The sequence below is a fragment of the Salmo trutta genome, chromosome 24 (genome assembly GCF_901001165.1).
Source record: "Salmo trutta chromosome 24, fSalTru1.1, whole genome shotgun sequence".
Lineage (NCBI taxonomy): Eukaryota > Metazoa > Chordata > Actinopteri > Salmoniformes > Salmonidae > Salmo > Salmo trutta.
The window spans coordinates 46,889,920-46,910,059 of NC_042980.1; the positions used below are offsets into that span (position 1 = coordinate 46,889,920).

The window sequence follows — 20,140 nt, forward strand, 5'->3', positions numbered from 1 at the left end:
GCAGTATGCTTAGGGTCATTGTCCTGCTAAAAGGTGAACTTCCGTCACAGTCTCAAATCTCTGGAGAGACAAACCGGTTTCCCTGAAGAATTTCCCTGTATTTAGCGTCATCCATCATTCCTTTTTTTTTTTAAATCGGCGTTTTCCTTGATGTCCAAAAAGCAAAATTTTTGTCTCATCTGACCAGAGTCCCTTCTTCCATATGTTTGGGGAGTCTCCCACATGCCTTTTGGCGAACACCAAACGTGTTTGCTTATTTTCTTCTTTAAGAAATTGTTTTTTTCCTGCCACTCCTCCATAAAGCCCAGCTCTGTGGACTGTACAGTTTAAAGTGGTCCTATGGACAGATACTCCAATCTCTGCTGTGGAGCTTTGCAGCTCCTTCAGAGTTATCTTTGGTCTCTTTGTTGGCTCTCTGATTAATGCCCTCCTTGCCTGGTCTGTGAGTTTTGGTGGGCGGCCCTCTCTTGGCAGGTTAATTATGTTGCCATATTATTTCCATTTTTAATAATGGATTTAATGGTGCTCCATGGGATGTTCAAAGTTTCTGATATTTTTTTAGAACCAACCCTGATCTGTACTTCTTCACAACTTTGTCCCTGACCTGTTTGGAGAACTGCTTGGCCTTCATAGTGCTGCTTGCTTGGTGATGCCCCTTGCTTAGTGGTGTTGCAGACTCTGGGGCATTTCAGAACAGGTTTATATATATATATATATATATATATATATATATACATAATTTGTTGCACCAGATCTTATTTAGGGGCTTCATAGCAAAGGAGGTGAATACATACGCACGCACCACCTTTCTGTTTAACATTTTTTTGAAACAAGCAATTTTTTTTCCATTTCACTTCACCAATTTGGATTATTTTGTGTCTGTTCATTACATGGAATCCAAATAAAAATACATTTAAATTACAGGTTGTAATGCAACAAAATAAGGGAAAAAAAAACGCCAAGGGAGATGAATACTTTTGCAAGGCACTGTATAACAGGACTAGTTTAACAGGATAACAATACTAGTATAACAGGACAAGTATAACAGACAGTAGACGTGTACCTCGAGAGCGTAGTAGGCTGGTGCGTCCTTCCCCAGTTTGAAGGCCAGTGTGGTCAGGAGGCCGTGATCTGACATCACTGGCTGAGACGAAAGAGAGAGGGTGTCATTTTAGAGCAACAGACACCATTTTGAAAAAATAAATAAAAAAAAGACAACATTATTTAAATCCATTTTACCTTGATCCCTGTGTTTCTCAGCAGGAAGCAGCCAGTTCCATACCTTTTAAATAGAAACAAGGCCCGGTTTTAAAAGGAGATGGGCCATAAAAATACAATCTCTATGAGAAGAACAGAGGAAGACTTGGGGACATCTCTGAAAATCAAATCAAAACTTTATTTGTCACATGCGCCGAATACAACAAGTATAGACGTTACCGTGACATGCTTACTTACAAGCCCTTAACCAACAATGCAATTCAAGAAAGAGTTAAAAAATATATATTTACCAAATAAACTAAAGTAAAAAATAAAAAGTAACACAATAAAATAACAATAATGAGGCTATATACCGAGTCAGTGTGTGGGGGTACAGGTTAGTTGAGGTAATTTGTACATGTAGGTAGGGTTAAAGTGACTATGCATAGATGATAAACAGCGAGTAGCAGCAGTGTTCAAAACAAATGGAAGGGGGGGGGGGGTAAATGTAATAGTCCAGTGGTCATTTGATTAATTGTTCGGAAGTCTTATGGCTTGGGGGGGAGAAGCTGTTAAGAAGCTTCTACCACCCCAAACCACTTGGTGATGAGTTTACCATGTTCATATAAATCAAATCTCAAAAGTATTTTAGAAATCCCTTTTTACATCAGCAGTTGTCAAAGTGTTTTACAGATACCCAGCCTAAAAAAACAACAAAGAGCAAGCAATACAGAGGCAGAAGAATAGGACACACTCACTAGAAGTCAGGAACCTAGGAAGAAACCTAGAGAGGAGCCAGGCTCGTACATAACATTCTATCGACTAATATATTCTAAAAATGGCTGTGTTTCTGAGTGATGACGACCTAAAGCAGCACGTCTAGTTCCACAGAGAAAGAGTATCTGCTAGGTCATATTCCCAACCAAACAGCTACACCATAGCTGTGAACACAACAAGCAGGACAAAGCCAGAGATACAGAGCCGTGTGGTAGGCTCCCAAACAATGGCAGAGTCAAAAGGCCCCTCTCCTTTCTTTACAACTAACTGACGGCTACACGGACAGTCTAAGGATAAAATGTTTACACACACACACACACACACACACACACACACCAGCGCCTTTAAGTGATATGGACCTCTGAATAAAATTATATGAATATCCCCGTCAGTTTTTTTCCAAGTAAGGAGAGAAGACCTGTCTTGAAGAGGACTTACGTGTTTTTAGCCTGTCCATCCTGGAAGCACATCTGGCCAACCAGAGCAGCGGACTGGTCCCCGAGACACTGTGACATCAAGAACCACAACAACGTTTAGTCATCACACACACACTCTCTAACCTCTGTCAGTCATTACTGTCAAAGCTAGGACATTGATTCACTCCAACTAGGGCAAATCACACACACACACACACACACACACACACACACACACACACACACAAATTGTTTTGATGCAATAACAACGAGGGAGAACTCCTTACCCCGGAGATAGGAACTCCTGCCAGAGAACCAGAGTTCTAGAATAGGATGAAATAAACAGACATGATGAGAGTGAAGTTACTGATCCAGGACCTGTGTCAAATCTCAACGAAGTTCATTGAAAAAAACTTAAACCCTTACAAAGTCCTCAAATTCAGCCACCTTTATCAAATGATAACATAAGTAGTAGCAACAGAGTCGGGTCAACCATGTCATACTAAAACAGAAACCACACCATCTGTCCAAATCATCTCTACAGCCAAACCAAAAATCAGCTGTTAAGGCCGTCACGAGACGCTCCCGTCCAAATAACTGGCATAGCTAGAGCCACACACTCTCCACAGTGTCGTTCTACGGACACCACAGGAGTCACGAGTGTCTCAATGGTGTAATGGAAAAAAAAAGGGGGCAGCCAAAGGCCTGGCATTCTCTCCACGGACCTTACCAAACCTCCATCTGGTGGACGTGAGGCAGAAGGCTGAGGTGAGTGAGTGAGTGAGTGAGTGAGTGGACATTTTGGGGACGACGGGCAGCCATTTTAGGTGACAGTGGCAGATAAGAACATATCAGAAGTAGGAGGAGCGACCAGCTCACTGAGTGACCTCTGGACACCAAGGCAAGGTGCACACTATGTTGACAGCAGTTCAGCAACCATGACAGTCACAGGAGATAAAACACAGACAGACAGACACACTTCTTGTGTACACGTTCTATTCATTAGAGAGTATGTAGTCCTAAATTTGACCCATTTAAAATCTGCCCTCATTACAAAGACAACTGTCACAAGATGAGCTGCATTTCTCTGTATCAAAGTAATATACAGTGCATTCAGAAAGTATTCACACCCCTTGACTTTTTCCACTTTGTTACGTTACAGCCTTATTCTAAAATGGATTAAACTAAATGTTTTCCCCCCTCATCAATTTACACACAATACCCCATAATGACAATGCAACGTTTCCAATTTTAGCAACAACCCCCCCCCCAAAAAACCCAGAAATACCTTATTTAAATAAGTATTCAGACCCTTTGCTATGAGACTGTAAATTGAGCTCAGGTGCATCCTGTTTCCATTGATTATCCTTGAGATGTTTCTACAACTTGACTGGAGTCCACCTGTGGTAAATTCAACTGATTGGACATGATTTGGGAAAAACACACACCTGTCTATATAAGGTCCCACAGTTGACAGTGGATGTCAGAGCAAAAACCAAGCCATGAGGTCCAAGGAATTGTCCGTAGAGCTCCGAGACAGGATTGTATCGAGGCACAGATCTGGGGGAGGGTGCCAAAATATTTCTGCTGCACTGAAGGTTCCCAAGAACACAGTGGCCTCCATCATTCTTAAATGGCATACGTTTGGAACCACCAAGACACTTCCTAGAGCTGGCTGCCAGCCAAACTGAGCAATCGGGGGATAAGGGCCTTGGTCAGGGAGGTGACCAAGAACCCGATGGTCACTGACAGAGCTCCTCTGTGGAGATGGGAGAACCTTCCAGAAGGACAACCATCTATGCAGCAATCCACCAATCAGGCCTTTATGGTAGAGTGGCCAGACAGAAGCCACTCCTCAGTAAAAAGCACATGACGGGCCGCTTGGAGTTAGCCAAAAGGCACCTAAAGGACTCAGATCATGAGAAACCAGATTCTCTGCTCTGATGAACACAAGATTGAACTCTTTGGCCTGAAAGCCAAGCGTCACGTCTGGAAGAAACCTGGCACCATCGCTATGGTGAAGCATGGTGGTGGCAGCATCAAGTTGTGGGGATGTTTTTGGGAGACTAGTCAGGATTGAGAGAAAGATGAACAGAGCAAAGTACAGAGAGACACTTGACGAAAACCTGCTCCAGAGCGCTGAGGACCTCAGACTGGGGTGAAGGGTCACCTTCCAACAGTACAACAACCCTAAGCACACAGCCAAGACAACGCAGGAGTGTCTTCGGGACAAGTCTCTGAATGTCCTTGAGTGGCCCAGCCAGAACCCGGACTTGAACATCTCTGGAGAGACCTGAAAATTGCAGTGCAGCAATGTTCCCTAGCCAACCTGACAGAGCTTGAGAGGATCTGCAGAGAAGAATGAGAGAAACTCCCCAAATACAGGTGTGCCAAGCTTGTAGCGTCTTAGCCTCAAGTCTTCTTGGGTGTAATCACTGCCAAAGATGCTTCAACAAAGTACTGAATATTTATGTAAATGTGATATTAAATTTGCAAAAATATCCGAAAACCTGTTTTTGTTTTGTCATCGTGTGTAGATTAAAAAAAAAAAAAAAAAAAAAAAAATCATCAATCTATTTTAGAATAAGGCTGTAATGTAAAATAATGTGGAAAAAGTCAAGGGGTCTGAATACTTTCCAAAGAAAACGCACTGTATGTCACGTCTGATCAACAGTGTCTGGGGAACGATCCAACTAACAGTCTAACCAAGAAAACAATATTAAACCCTGTAACCTTGACCCCAACATTACATAGTCTAATGACAGTCAACTGGAATCTTATCAGGTCAGCTTTGACGCAGACGGAACTAAACACTAGTCATAAAAACAAATTACCTGCTTTGATTAGTCACTTAAATCCCATTTGATCATAAACATCTTTATGGCTACCTTCTACTGAAAAATGATAGGATTTAACCTGGATAAGTAGGTTAATGTTTAAAACATGGTTCGGTAAGCGTTTCAAATCAAAAAACATTACACACAAACGTCGACACACAAGCTAGATCCGAAGGTATCAACTCACCACTGAACCGTATATTTCTGAGGAGCTCTTCACTTGGGGTAGAATTTCCATTGGGACATCAAAATATCTACAACCGACAAAATAAATATGTTTAAAATAATGCCAGAAATATATAGTCAAACATTGTACAAAAAAATGTATTAACAACTCATGTAGATATGTCTATGCAAACATGTTCAAGTGTGTGTGTGTGTGTGTGTGTGTGTGTGTGTGTGTGTGTGTGTGTGTGTTCCTACTTGCAGAGCTCGGGGTCCCAGTCCAGGGTGTGTATATTGAAGAGCATGGTGCGACTTGCGTTGGTCACATCTGTGACGTGCACCCCGCCATTCTTTCCCCCTGTCAGACACTGGGGTGAGACGACCACACCGCCACAGAACATAATGAATAATACAAAAAAAATGTTGATACAGAACCACAATGGAAATAAGCCTCGACTTTGAGTCATCCCTAACAAGTTTTAACAAAATGTAGATCCTTTGTGTCTTTTGTAAAACTGTCAAATCAATCATCTGGATAATTAATCATTTAATCACAGATAAACAATCTGAACAGGAACTGATGACCAACTCCGATCCGGAGTACCTGTGCAGGTTTTTGTACCAGCCCAGTACTAAAAATCCCCCAACCTGTAGGGTTCGCTTTGGGCCCAGTCTTACCCAGATAAGCCAGGAGTCGACAGTGCCGAACATGGCTCTGTGTGTCAGGACAGCCTCAGCGACCTCCTCCACGTTGTCCATGAGCCAACGCAGCTTCACAGCACTGAAGTATGTACTGATGGGCAGACCGGTCTTGTGCTGAGGAAAGATAGATGGAGAGGAAAAGAAAGCGAGATAAGAGGCTGTATCACATCCGGCATTGATTGGGTGTCCCATAGGGTGGCGCACAATTGGCTCAGCGTCGTCCGGGTTTGGCCAGGGTGGGGGTGGGGGGTGGGGGGGGGGGGGGTTCTTAATTGACTTGCCTATTTAAATAAAAAGCTTAACATTTAAAAATGTTAACAAAACAAAATGTGATGACCAAGGGGGTTGATGTCACCCATCAGAGATTACGGTAAAGATGTGTCAATCAGATTGTTCACACCTAACATCTAATCTTCTCATCCCCACATGTGCCTATAGGCTAGGGTCCATGGTGGGGTAGGGGCTATGAAGTAGGGTCTAGGACAGGGGTGAGTAATTCCAGTCCTCGAGGGCCTGATTAGTGTCACAGTTTCACCCCAGGCCCCAGCTAACACACCTGACTCCAATAATCACCTAATCATGATCTCAGTTTAGAATGCAATTAGTTTAATTAATTCAGCTGTGTTTGCTAGGGATGGAGGGAAAATTATAACACCAATCAGGCCCTGGAGGACTGGAGTTGCCCACCCCTGGTTTAGGGGTTGGTTTGGGACAGGGCTCTCCTCTTACCTTCAGATGGTTCTTGTTCTTTCCCGGGGTGCTGTTGATCAGCCTCTCCACTGTGGACTGTGTACGAAGGTCCAGCCAAACTACAGGGATAACCAGCAAACGAGGACTTAAAATCACTGCTAAAAACTAAAAAACTTCAATTGAATAAAATCACCCAGAGATAATATATTATATAAACACTGTATCTTACAATGTTCAACAGTAGACAGACAGTGGTGGAACTGGCAGAATGAAAAGCACGACTGTTGGTATGACATCCTACACTACTTGCTGGAGCTGGGGGAGGATTTAATGGTATTGCAACAATGCTACTGGATGATGTTATGCAATCTGGCTATGTGCTGTGTGGTTTCCCACATGACACAACTTTAGGACAATGACTAAGTAGAGTTACAGTAAGGATCTGTGTGGAGGTTTGAGGGAGAGACTGGGGGCAGCTGTCTGAATCAGACTGGAAAAAGTGTGTGTCAAAGCCAATGAATTGGACTGGTTTCTAAAACTGCTACTGAATTAGAACTCTGATCCCCAAAAAGTGAACAGCCTGTCCCTGCCAATAGTCTTCTAATGGGGACGGTGACCCCGTACTTTCTGGCGCATACGTTTGTGACTACCAATGAGCTTTTGTAATACCCACCAATGGCATTGTAGAGCGGTTCCCCCGTCTCTTTGTCCCAAACCAGCGTAGTCTCTCTCTGATTGGTCACTCCGACAGCTGGGTAAACACAAACAAAATGGTAAACAAACACCACACCCCCTGCTGCATCCAATGGAGGCCTGAGTGCCACTGTAGGTACAGAGTATTCATACCCCTTGACTTGTTCCACATTTTGTTGTGTTACAGCCTGAATTCAAAATGGATTAAATAGATTATTTCTTCACACACACAGAAATCCCATAACGACAAAGTGAAAACATGTTTTTAGAAATGTTTGCAATTTTTTTGAAAATTAAATACATAAATATCTAATTCAGATAAGTATTCACACCCGTGACTCAATACATTGTAGAAGTACCTTTGGCTGTGATTACAGCTGTGAGTCTTTCTGGATAAGTCTCCAAGAGCTTTCCACACCTGGATTGTGCAACATTTGCCCATTATTCTTTTCAAAATTCTTCAAACTCTGTCAAATTGGTTGTTGATCATTGCTAGACAGCCATTTTCAAGTCTTGCCATTGATTTTCAAGCTGATTTAAGTTAAAACTGTAACTCAGCCATTCAGGAAAATTCACTGTCTTCTTGGTAAACAACTGCAGTGTAGATTTGGCCTTGTGTTTTAGGTTATTGTCCTGCTGAAAGGGGAATTCATCTCCCAGTGTCTGGTGGAAAGCAGACTGAACCAGGTTTTCATCTAGGATTTAGCCTGTGTTGAGCCCCATTCTGTTTCTTTTAATCCTACAAAAACTCCCCAGTCCTTATCGATGACAAGCATACCCATAACATGATGCAGCCACGACAATGCTTGGAAATATGGCAGAGAGGTACTCAGTAATGTGTTGTATTTTCCCCAAACATAACACATTGCATTCAGGACAAAAAGTGAATTGCTCTGCCACATTTTTTTCAGTATTACTTTAGTGCCTTGTTGCAAACAGGATGCATGTTTTGTAATATTACTTATTCTGTACTTCCTTTTTTTCCCCACTCTGCCATTTAGGTTATTATTGTGAAGTAACTACAATGTTGTTGATCCATCATCAGTTGTATCCTATCACAGCCATTTAATTCTGTAATTGCTTTAAAACGTCACCAATTAGCCTGAGCGGTTTCCTTCCTTTCCGGCAACTGAGTTAGAAGGGACACCTGTGTCTTTGGATGGTGTATCAATATACCCAGTCACTAAAAAGTGTCATTAATAACTTCACCATGCTCAAAGGGATATTCAATGTCTGCTTTTTTCTTTTACCAATCTACCAATAGATGCCCTTAGTTGCGAGGCATTGGAAAACCTCCCTTGTCTTTGTGGTTGAATCTGTGTTTGAAATTCACTGCTTGACTGAGGGACCTTACAGATCATTTATATGCGTGGGATACAGAGATGAGGTAGTCATTCAAACATCATGCTATAAACTATTATTGCACACAGAGTGAATCCATGCAACTTATTATGTGACTTGTTAAGCACATTTTTACTCCTGAACATATTTAGGCTCCTTACCATAACAAAGGGGTTGAATACTTGACTCAATATTTTTCAGCTTTTCATTTGTAATTAATATGTAAACATTTTGAAAAATATAATTCCACTGACATTATAGGGTATTGTGTGTAGGCCAATGACAAAAAAAAAAGAAAGAATACATTTAAAATGTAACCCATTTTAAATTCAGGCTGTAACACAACAAAATGTGGACAAAGTCAAGGATACTTTCTGAAGGGACTGTATCTACACACACACACACACACACACACACACACACACACAACTGCACCTTTAATGTTGGAGATGTCTATGTTGAGCTGGCCGAGCTTCTCACAGGTCCTCTCCATACACTCATAAACTGACTGAAGAATCTCCTTAGGGTCCTCTTCTACCCAGCTGACACACACACACACACACACACACACACACACACACACACACACACAAAGGGACAGTTCAACTAAGTGTTGGAAAAGGTTTTACCAGTGTTCGAAAGTATCTGTTCAGAGAACGAACATGGTGAAATGTGGAATGACAAGTGTCATATGTCAGCTTTGTGTTGTGCGTTCTATCCCTGATGACCACTGTACCGACACTTAGTCCTTCACTCATATGTGGTCAAATTCCCCTCTTTTCCACTGTTCCTCGTCAGGGTCAAAGACAATTGGTTTAAAAAGGTTCTGATCCGGTCAAAGAGTCTTTCCAAAAGAACCCAGGCCCATAGTGAATAGTAGTTTCCCTGCATACAGAGCATTTGGGAAGTATTCAGATCCCTTCTCCACATTACAACCTTATTCTAAAATTGAGTCAATATTATACAAATTAAAAAAAGAAAAAGAAAAGAAAATCAATCTACACACAATGACGAAGCAAAAACAGGTTTAGAATTTTGGCCAAATGTATATATTTTTTTTAAATAAAATTAAATGCCTTATTTACATAAGAATTCAGACCTTTTGCTATGAGACTCTAAATTGAGCTCAGGTGCATCCTGTTACCATTGATCATCCTTGAGATGTTTCTACAACTTGATTGGAGTCCACCTGTGGTCAATTCAATTGATTGAACATGATTTGGAAAGGCACACACCTGTCTGTATAATGTCCCACAGTTGACAGTGCATGTCAGAGTAAAAACCAAGCCATGAGGTCCAAGAAAGGATTGTGTCAAGGCAAAGATCTGGGGAAGGTTACCAACAAAGAAAATGTCTACAACATTGAAAGTCTCCAATAACACAGTGGCCTCCATCATTCTTAAATGGAAGAAGTTGGGAACCACCAAAACTCTAGAGCTGGCCGCCCAGACAAAACTGAGCAATCGGGGGAGAAGGGTCTTGGTCAGGGAGGTGACCAAGAACCCGGTTGTCACTGACAGACACCCAGAGTTACTCTGTGGAGATGGGAGAACCTTCCAGAAGGAAAACCATCTCTGCAGCACTCCACCAATCAGGCCTTTATGGTAGAGTGGCCAGATGGAAGCCACTTGTCAGTAAAAAGCACATGACAGCCTGCTTGGAGTTTGCCAAAAAGCACATCTGGAGGAAACCTGGCACCATACCTATGGTGAAGCATGGTGGTGGCAGCATCATGCTGTGGGGATGTTTTTCAGTGGCCGGGACTGGGAGATTAGTCAGGATCGAGGGAAAGATGAACAGATCAAAGTACAGAGATCCTTGATGAAGTCCTAAGCGCCCAGGAGCAGGTTCTCAGACTGGGGTAAAGGTTCACCTTCCAACAGGACAACGAGTTTAAGCACACAGCCAAGACAATGCAGGAGTGGCTTCGGGACAAGTCTCTGAATGTCCTTGAGTGGCTCAGCCAGAGCCTGGATTTGAACCTGATCGAACAGCTCTGGAGAGACCTGAAAATAGCTGTGCAGCGACGCTCCCCATCCAACTTGACAGAGCTTGAGAGGATCTGCAGAGAAGAATGGGAGAAACTCCCCAAATACAGGTGTGCCAAGCTAGTAGCGTCATACCCAAGAAGACTATAATTGCTGCCGAAGGGGCTTCAACAAAGTACTGAGTAAAGGGTCTGAATACTTATGTAAATGTAATATCATCGTTTTGTTTTTTGCAAAAATGTCAACCTGTTTTTGCTTTGTCATTATGGAGGTATTGTGTGTAGATTGATGGGGGGGGGGACAATTTAATAAATTTTAGAATAAGGCTGTAACGTAACTTTCCGAATGCACTGCAAGTTCCCCAAATAAGGCTTTAGTAGCCCACAGAACCCCGCCGCCTGCCTAGCCCACAGAACCCCGCCGCCTGCCTAGCCCACAGGACCCCGCCGCCTGTCTAGCCCACAGAACCCCGCCGCCTGCCTAGCCCACAGAACCCCGCCGCCTGCCAAGCCCACAGAACCCCACAGAACCCCGCCGCCTGCCTAGCCCACAGGACCCCGCCGCCTGTCTAGCCCACAGAACCCCGCCGCCTGCCTAGCCCACAGAACCCCGCCGCCTGCCTAGCCCACAGAACCCCGCCGCCTGCCTAGCCCACAGAACCCCGCCGCCTGCCTAGCCCACAGAACCCCACCTTCTGCCTAGCCCACAGAACACCGCCGCCTGCCTAGCCAATAAAACACCAATGTCTGTCTAATGTAAATAAGCCCTGGACATTGGACTCTGACAGCTCATGCATTCAGCTAACGGGGGGAAAAAAAACTAGGGATCTTCATTAAAGTGTAACCTCAGTTCTTAGTACTCAGTATTGACTCAACCCAGGGAGGGGATTTGGTAAACGTTGACATACTCATAAAGATCCTCTTTCCATTCCTCCTGTCATCACTGACCAATCCTGGATCAGAATTCACCCCAGAAGGGTGGCGGTAGGTAGCCTAGTGGTTAGAGCGTTGGACTAGTAACCGAAAGGTTGCAAGATCGAATCCCCCGAGCTGACAAGGTAAAAATCTGTCGTTCTGCCCCTGAACAAGTCAGTTAACCCACTGTTCCCCAGTAGGCCGTCATTGCAAGCGGACTGTATTGCAGTGTGATACCAGGTGTGGGTACTCACCCCTCTTTAGGGAAACTCTGCTTTATCCCAACCTGGTGGTGACTAAGCAGCTCTGCCGTTTTAGAATTGAACACCTGAGAGGAGAGGAGAGACAGAGTTAGAGTGGTTCCTACTGTGCAAGTGATCTTAAAAATCGGATTTATACTGAACAAAAATATATATTTTTTAAAGTGACCTGCAACAATTTCAAATGATATGAACTGTAAATCAGTAATAAGGAAAATCAGTCAATTCAAATAAATTCTTTAGACCCTAATCTATGGATTTGACGGGGCATGGATCAGAAAACCAGTCAGTATCTGGTGTGACCACCATTTGCCTCATGACACGTCGCCTTCACTTAAAGTTGATGAGGGCTCTTTGTGGCCTGTGGAATGTTGTCCCACTCATCTTCAATGGCTGTGCAACGTTGCTAGATATTGGAGGGAACTGGAACACGCTGTCCTACACGTCGATCCAGAGCATCCCAAAAATGCTCAATGGGTGACATGTCTGGTGTGTATGCAGGCCATGGAAGAACTGGGACATTTTCAGCTTGTAGGAATTGTGTAGAGATCCTTGCGACATGGGGCTGTGCATTATCATGCTGAAACATCAGGTGATGAGGCGGATGAATGGCACGACAATGGGCCTCAGGATCTCATCACGGTATCTCTGTGCATTCAAATTGCTATCGATAAAATGCAATTGCATCCATTGTCCCTAGCTTATGCCTGCCCATACCATAAGCCCACTGCCACCACGGGGCACAATGTTGACGTCAGCAAACCGCTCACCCATAGAACGCCATAAAAGTGGTCTGCAGTTGTGAGGCCAGTTGGACGTACTGCCAAATTCTTGACAATGACATTGGAGGTGGCTTAGGGTCGAGAAATAAACATTCAATTTTATGGCAACAGCTCTGGTGGACATTCCAGCAGTCAGCATGCCTGTGGCATTGTGTTGTGACAAAACTGCACGTTTGAAAGTGGCCTTTTATTGTCCCCAGCACAAGGTGCACCTGTGTAATCATCATGCCGTTTAATCAGCTTCTTGATATGCCACACCTGTCAGGTGGATGAATTCTCTTGGCAAAAGAGAAATGATCACAAACAAGGACATAAAAAAAAAAATTCTGCACAATAGTTGAGATTAATAAACTTTTTGTGCGTATGGAAATTCTGGGATTTAAATTTTTTTTTTTTTAATTCTTCTTCTTCAGCTCATGAAACCAACACTTCACATGTTGCGTTTATGTTTTTGTTCAGAATAGGATTCATCTAGGCCCAATATGCTATATCTCAATTAATTAAAAATAGATCAAATCTAGGAGCGCCAGAATTTGTATGTTGTGCTCCTAACTTTTGCACCAGTGCTACCAACGAAAATGCTTAATTTAAATCCCTCTCCAGGACTATTCACATATTGTTAATGAACACTTATCTTTCTATCATAAAAAAATATATATAAATAAAACATTTTTAAAAACAGTACTGCCACGTATGAGAAATGCATTTGAGCATATATTTTCCAAGATAATCTTCATCATTTTCAAGAGTTCAACAATCGGTTCTGTAACAGTTTGAAGAACACGTATCAGAACATTCCGCATTCTGAAGCTAAAATCAATATCCATCACATTATTAACAAAAGAGAAACTCATTATGGACTATTTAAAACCACGATGAAAGCTTTACAGACAAAGTTATGATACAAAAAAACATTATGGATGTTACATTTGGTGTGTATTACTTTAAAATAAACATTTCCCTACTTATCTCCAGCACCACCCCAACATGTGAAAACATCACATTTCTATGTTTTGTAGTCAAAAAGATAAAGACAAGTGTTTCCAATGGCAACCAAATAGTAGGCAATTCCTGCTCATAATTGGTTAAAAAAATAAATATATATATATTTTTTTTAAATCACATGACACACACACCAATGATGTCATTAGAAAGACTTAACTTCCTCTGTGTTTTACTACAAAACATAGAAACACGTGTTTTTCCTCATATGCTGCTGTTGAAGAGGTGCTGGAGACGATGAATATGAAGTTTGGATAGGGCTACAATGAAATGTTTCTAACAGAAGAAAGAATATTCATGTTAGCAATTAAAGAAAAGGGAACAGTTTGGAGATTACGGCAAAAGGCGAGGATGCAACAGTTTGACAAGACAAGACACTTGATTTTACATTTACTGTACTTTTAGCCTTATTTGTTGATAATGAAATCTGAAAATAGTCCGGATACATTTAATAACAAACATATTGCTGGAAAATGTAGGGTAGGGGCAACAGAAGACAAAACATATACAAGGGTTTGAATAAGAGGTCAAGCCCGTTGTTGTCCAAGGTTACACACTTGTCCAAAGTGGCACAGTTCCTAAATAATTTCAATGCACTTTTATGACTCAAAGAAGAGTCTTCAACTAGGTGGGTTTTTTTTGCTCTCCGTGCCGTTGAGAACACACCTGTAGTTGTTCGGGAAACAAACCAAAAAAAATTGTTTTATTAAAAGTGTGCACCTCGACATCACACAATTACTGTTGTTGTTTACGCCATCCCAAAAACAGCTATTATATAAATCACAGTCTGGATCAGGTGGGCATCATTTGAAAGCTTGTTATATTGCCAACATGACTAGCTAAATGATTTAAAAAAATACAATCTTACAGTGTTAGGCTTTCACATGGCAATTCAGAGAAGCAGATCGTCCTTTTTTGTGCACATTGATGGAATGCATTCAGATGTGTGGGCCGCAGCAAACATTCTTCACAATACAAACAAACATAGGCTCATTCTGTTCATGACAACATAGGGTATAAACGCCATGTTATCCTTGTAACTGTACATCAAACAGTGATCATAAACTTTGATACTGTATATTATGAGATTTACTGTATATTCCATAATATATGATAAAAGTACACATTTGAACACACAGGTGTTTGGCTTGCTTGTATGACCTCAAAGCGGTATTTATTATAATCCTCAACGTATCATCTTTCAAAATACATAGAGTCCTCGTAATTTACAGCATTTCCCCTCATTCAGACAACAATTTATTTTTGCAAACGTTTCCCCAATTAGTGGAAGGGATGGGGGCAACTTGTTGTTGTGCGCCGTGCTCAAGTTTAGAACGTCTGTCAGCCAAAACCCACACAGCTCTGTGAAGCAGAGACCCTGAGCTCTGATGTCATATATAGCATGTTACTGTTCAGCCACTGTGTTCCCATTTAGGAGCTTATTAAAATGACAAAAATCTGCCATTTTCAACCCACATACAGGTACGAGCGTAAAGGGTTAACAGATCATCTTCATAAATAACACTGTGGGAAAGCTGTGAATGAAGAAACAAGCTCTGTGCGCTCATTCAAAAAGCCATGAATATGATTGACTGGTCAGAAGTTTACATACACTAAGTTGACTGGGCCTTTAAACAGCTAGGAAAATTCCAGAAAATTATGTAATGGCTTTACAACCTTCTGATAAGCTAATTGATATCATTTGAGTTAATTGGAGGTGTACCTGTAGATGTATTTCAAGGCCTACCTTCAAACTCAGTGCCTCTTTGCTTGACATCATGTGAAAATCAAAAGAAATCAGCCAAGACCCCAGAAAAAAAGTGTAGACCTCCACAAGCCTGGTTCATCCTTGGGAGCAATTTACAAACGCCTGAAGGTACCACGTTCATCTGTACAAACAATAGTACACAAGTATAAACACCATGGGACACGCAGCAGTCAAACCGCTCAGGAAGGAGACGAGTTCTGTCTCCTAGAGATGAACGTACTTTGGTGCGAAAAGTGCAAATCAATCCCAGAACAACAGCAAAGGACCTTGTGAAAATGCTGGAGGAAACAGGTACAAAAGTATCTATATCCACAGTAAAATCAGTCCTATATCGACATAACCTGAAAGGCCACTCAGCAAGGAAGAAGCCACTGCTCCAAAACTGCCATATAAAAGCCAGACTACGGTTTGCAACTGCACATGGGGGCAAAGATCATACTTTTTTGAGAAATGTCCTCTGGTCTGATGAAACAAAATAGAACTGTTTGGCCATAATGACCATCGTTATGTTTGGAGGAAAAAGTGGGAGGCTTGCAAGCCGAAGAACACCATCCCATCCGTGATGCAAGGGGTTGACAGCATCATGTTGTGGGGGTGCTTTGCTGCAGGAGGGACTGGTGTACTTCACAAAATAGATGGCATCATGAAGGAAGAAGGAAAGAAGGAAAATTATGTGGATATATTGAAGAAACATCTCAAGACATCAGTCAGGAAGTTAAAGCTTGGTCGCAAATGGGTCTTCCCAAACATTCTTACAAAGTTGTGGCAAAATGGCCTAAGGACAACAAAGTCAAGGTATTGGAGTGGCCATCACAAAGCCCTGACCTCAACCCTGTAGACAATTTGTGGGCAGAACTGAAAAAGTGTGTGCGAGCAAGGAGGCCTACAAACCTGACTCAGTTACATCAGCTCTGTCAGGAGGAATGGGCCAAAATTCACCCAACTTATTGTGGGAAGCATGTGGAAGGCTACCTGAAACGTTTGACCCAAGTTAAACTATTTAAAGGCAATGCTACCAAATACTAATTCAGTGTATGTAAACTTCTGACCCACTGGGAATGTGATGAAAGAAATAAAAGCTGAAATAAAATCACTCACTACTATTAATCTGACATTTCACTTTTTTGTTTTACTCTTATCATGCCAAGCAACAATGTTGACAGATAAACAATGTCTGCTTTGTTTGGCACGACTGTCAGGTGTTACATAACTGCAGGACATGCACTTACCTGAGAGATGGACGACTGTCCTCCAGCAGTAGATACAATGGAATTTACAGAATGAATAAAATAGTGTGAAAAGTAATGCTGATTTGAAATAATCACTAAAGCAAATCAAATTTTAATTGGTCACATACACGCGATTAGCCGATGTTATTGTGGGTGTAAACAAAATGCTTGGTGTTTCTAGCTCCGACAGTGCAGTAATAATCTAACAAAATTACACAACATATGTAATTTGCATTGTCTTACAGTCCGGGAAAGACAAATGCATAGTGGTTTAGATTGTCAGGTGTTCCTTCAGATACTGAAGGTGTGTTTCCTTCATCAATAATTCATTAACGTGTTACTTCATTGTTTTTACATGTTAAATAGCCAGGGACCAGCTGGACTCCTGTCCTCTATGACCATTTAAAAAAAAGGAGTGCTTGACCTCTCACCCATAAGATAGTAGTTAATGTGTAGGCTACATGTTACACACACACTTTGGCGAGAGTTGGAAACATTGTCCAAAAACGGGATGTCCAGGAACTCATGTCGCTGGGAACACTGTGCATATTTACCTCACAACAGGACGAGTCAAAAAAAAAGGCCAACACCCTCTACAGAAATGGACAGCTTCTTGTTTAACCAAGACAAGTGAAACAGTAGCTCTTCACAGTTTATTCAGGTAGAAGTATAAATTGCAGGGGGGGGGGGGGGTATCCAAGCGCTGCCACCAAGGTAGTGATCAATGGTGAGAGATCAGAGACATGGATTGTGTGTGTGCCATTTAGAGGGGGAATGGGCAAGACAAAATATTTTAAGTGCCATTGAACAAGGTAGTATAGTAGGTGTCAGAAGCACCGATTTGAGGGTGTCAAGAACACTGCAACCAACGCTGCTGGGGTTTTCACACTCAACCGTTTCCCCGTGTGTATCCAGAATGGTCCACCACCCAAAGGACATCCAGCCAACTGGACAAACTGTGGGAAGCATTAGAGTCAACATCTCTGTAGAACACTTGACACCTTGTACAGCCAAGTGTTCTTAATGTTTTGTAAACTCAGTGTATTTCCATGTCACAGTTTTTGTTTACGGAAAACAGACAGAAGAGAGCGGACTACCTGTGCTAATTAGCTATCTGCGTCTCTGAACACGTGTGTAAAAATGGAAGACAGACACCACAAACGTGTTGTCGCTGCAACCAACAGTAACCTGTTGAACAGTCAGCATAAAGTGTGTATTTTTGCGTTTGTGAAAATATTTTGGGATGTGATACGAAAAGTAGAGGGGTTTTGTTTCTAGAACAAAACTGCAATTGAGAATCGATTCACGTTTAGAGATGGAGCATTTGGCTGTTTTTTGGATTCCAGAGCCAATTCACCATTAAACAGAACATGTAAGGTCCATGGACGATAAGGAGTAATGTTTGGCTTCTATAGTCCAATATTGGGCTAGGGTCGGACAGTCTTCCTGTGTAGGTTAAGACACCACGGAGCCGGAACAAGATACGGCTCGGAAAACATACCTCAATCCAGGGATGAGAAATGTGTTGAACTCTGAATTGTCCCATTATCTCAACTGTTACACCAAGAAGATTGAACAACTGCTAGTGTTTCCCCCCCAGTAAACTGCTGTGTTCGTCCTCATGCTTAGGTACCAGAAGCCACAGCAGACATTTTAGAATGGCAGTGTCAGCCAATCAGCTCCTTTGTTGTTCAACGTGACATTCCATAATGGCTGCTGTGGCTACTGCTAGCTAGCATGAGGATGAAAACAGCAGTTTACTTTTTTTTTAACTATTAGATGTAAAGTCCCCTGTTTAGAGGACCTGTGTGGTTCTGATACCGGTTCGGACCGACATTTTCACTTATAAATTGATCTGTGGACACCGTAGATGGAAATGGTTTGCGTCGAGCAATAGCCCTGGTTCCCACGGACACAGTAGTATATTTTTTGCTCTTCCGACTGCCTAGCAACTCCTGGCTGAACCCTACTTCACAGCCACTGACACAGCACATGCCTGAACTCCTTATAGTAGCATAGCAGGAGAGAGTGGTTTCATCACTATAGTAGAGTCAGAGATCAATTTATAGCCATTAAATCAAATCGAGAAAAAAAAAATATTCATAGATTTTAAAACGAAAACACTTTGTTTGGACAAGATTAATATGAGATGAAAGGCAAGTTCCTAACGAGTTCAGGAAGCCGCTCTAGAGCTCTGTGTGATGTCCACAGTGGTTGGGGACAGATGTTTTGATCAAGAGATAGTCAGGAAAATATACACATTTTCTATAACACTAAACATACACATGTATTTTACAGTTGTAAGGAAAGTGACATTTTACAGTTTGTGGTTTTACAATTTGATTATACTATATTTAGAAAGTATACAAGTGATTTCAAGCCTTATTCATAGTGTTAAATAGGGAATACATTTTTTTTTTAAATCATATTTGTACTTCCACTTGTGTCCTCAAAAAGGGACTCAACAATTTTTTTTTTTTTTTTAAATAACAATTTACAGAAAGGTGAGATTGTAACCTTGGAGTATGCATTGGGGCGGCAGGTAGCCTAGCGGTTAGAGCCAGTAACCGAAAGGTTGCCGGATCGAATCCCCGAGCTGACAAGGTTTTTACCTGTCGTTCTGCCCCCTGAACAAGGCCGTCAGTGTAAATAAGAATTTGTTTTTCACTGACTTAAATAAAGGTTAAATAAAAAAAATAAAAAAATAAAAAAAATCACTAGTTATTGTTGATGATTCTCATGATAAATAATTACTTTCGGGGATTACACGAAGTTAAAATTAAGAGTTTTTTTTAAAACAGGAGAACGCAACTCATTCATAACTCAAGAGGTTTGTTGTGACTTTGTCAACTTACCAGAAACCTCGTCGAGCTTGTGCCTTGATCGATAGCTGCGACCAGGGGCCCCATCGCGATCCTCTCTGAGTAAGACGCGGTGGACATCCTTTCTGTTCGTATCCGTGGTGATCAATTTCTACAAGCGCCGGTGAACCGGTGGTCGGCTTTATATCACCCACTGCTGGCAGTGTGATGACACCATGCGAGAATCCTTCCAGTGACGTTGATAAAATCCTATCGGTTGTGGCAAGTTTGTGTTTGACGAGCCGTCAGAAGGCGTTGTCCTGGTGCTGCCCAATCAAATCCGGGGGCACGTCCAAACTAAAAAAAAGGTTCAACGAGTTTAATTCACCGGGATAAATGCCGCATTCAAAACAGTCCATTGAAGACAACTGGGAACTCGCATAAAAATAAAAATTTTAAAAAACGAGCACCAATGGGAATAATCTTTTGAATGGTCATCCAACTCGGGAATTGCAAATCGTAAACTCGGATATTTTTCTAGACTTCCGATCTGAAGATCGCTGACGTCGTGATTTTTT

General features: G+C 41.9%; 1 protein-coding gene across 1 annotated transcript in view; it reads right to left on the reverse strand.

Moving 5' to 3' along the window:
- LOC115161411 (glycerol kinase) overlaps positions 1–19,822 on the reverse strand; it is a 28,630-nt gene extending 8,808 nt beyond the window's left edge. Inside the window, exons 1-12 of the mRNA XM_029712379.1 lie at positions 19,617–19,822; positions 11,975–12,048; positions 9,254–9,360; positions 7,458–7,535; positions 6,824–6,903; positions 6,071–6,208; positions 5,651–5,760; positions 5,415–5,481; positions 2,678–2,713; positions 2,413–2,480; positions 1,240–1,282; positions 1,064–1,144 (exon numbers count right to left, since the gene is read on the reverse strand). Coding sequence (XP_029568239.1) covers positions 1,064–1,144; positions 1,240–1,282; positions 2,413–2,480; positions 2,678–2,713; positions 5,415–5,481; positions 5,651–5,760; positions 6,071–6,208; positions 6,824–6,903; positions 7,458–7,535; positions 9,254–9,360; positions 11,975–12,048; positions 19,617–19,703 — 969 coding nt within the window. The 5' untranslated portion in view covers positions 19,704–19,822. The remainder of the gene's footprint in view (positions 1–1,063; positions 1,145–1,239; positions 1,283–2,412; positions 2,481–2,677; positions 2,714–5,414; positions 5,482–5,650; positions 5,761–6,070; positions 6,209–6,823; positions 6,904–7,457; positions 7,536–9,253; positions 9,361–11,974; positions 12,049–19,616) is intronic.
- Positions 19,823–20,140: the final 318 nt, after the last annotated feature.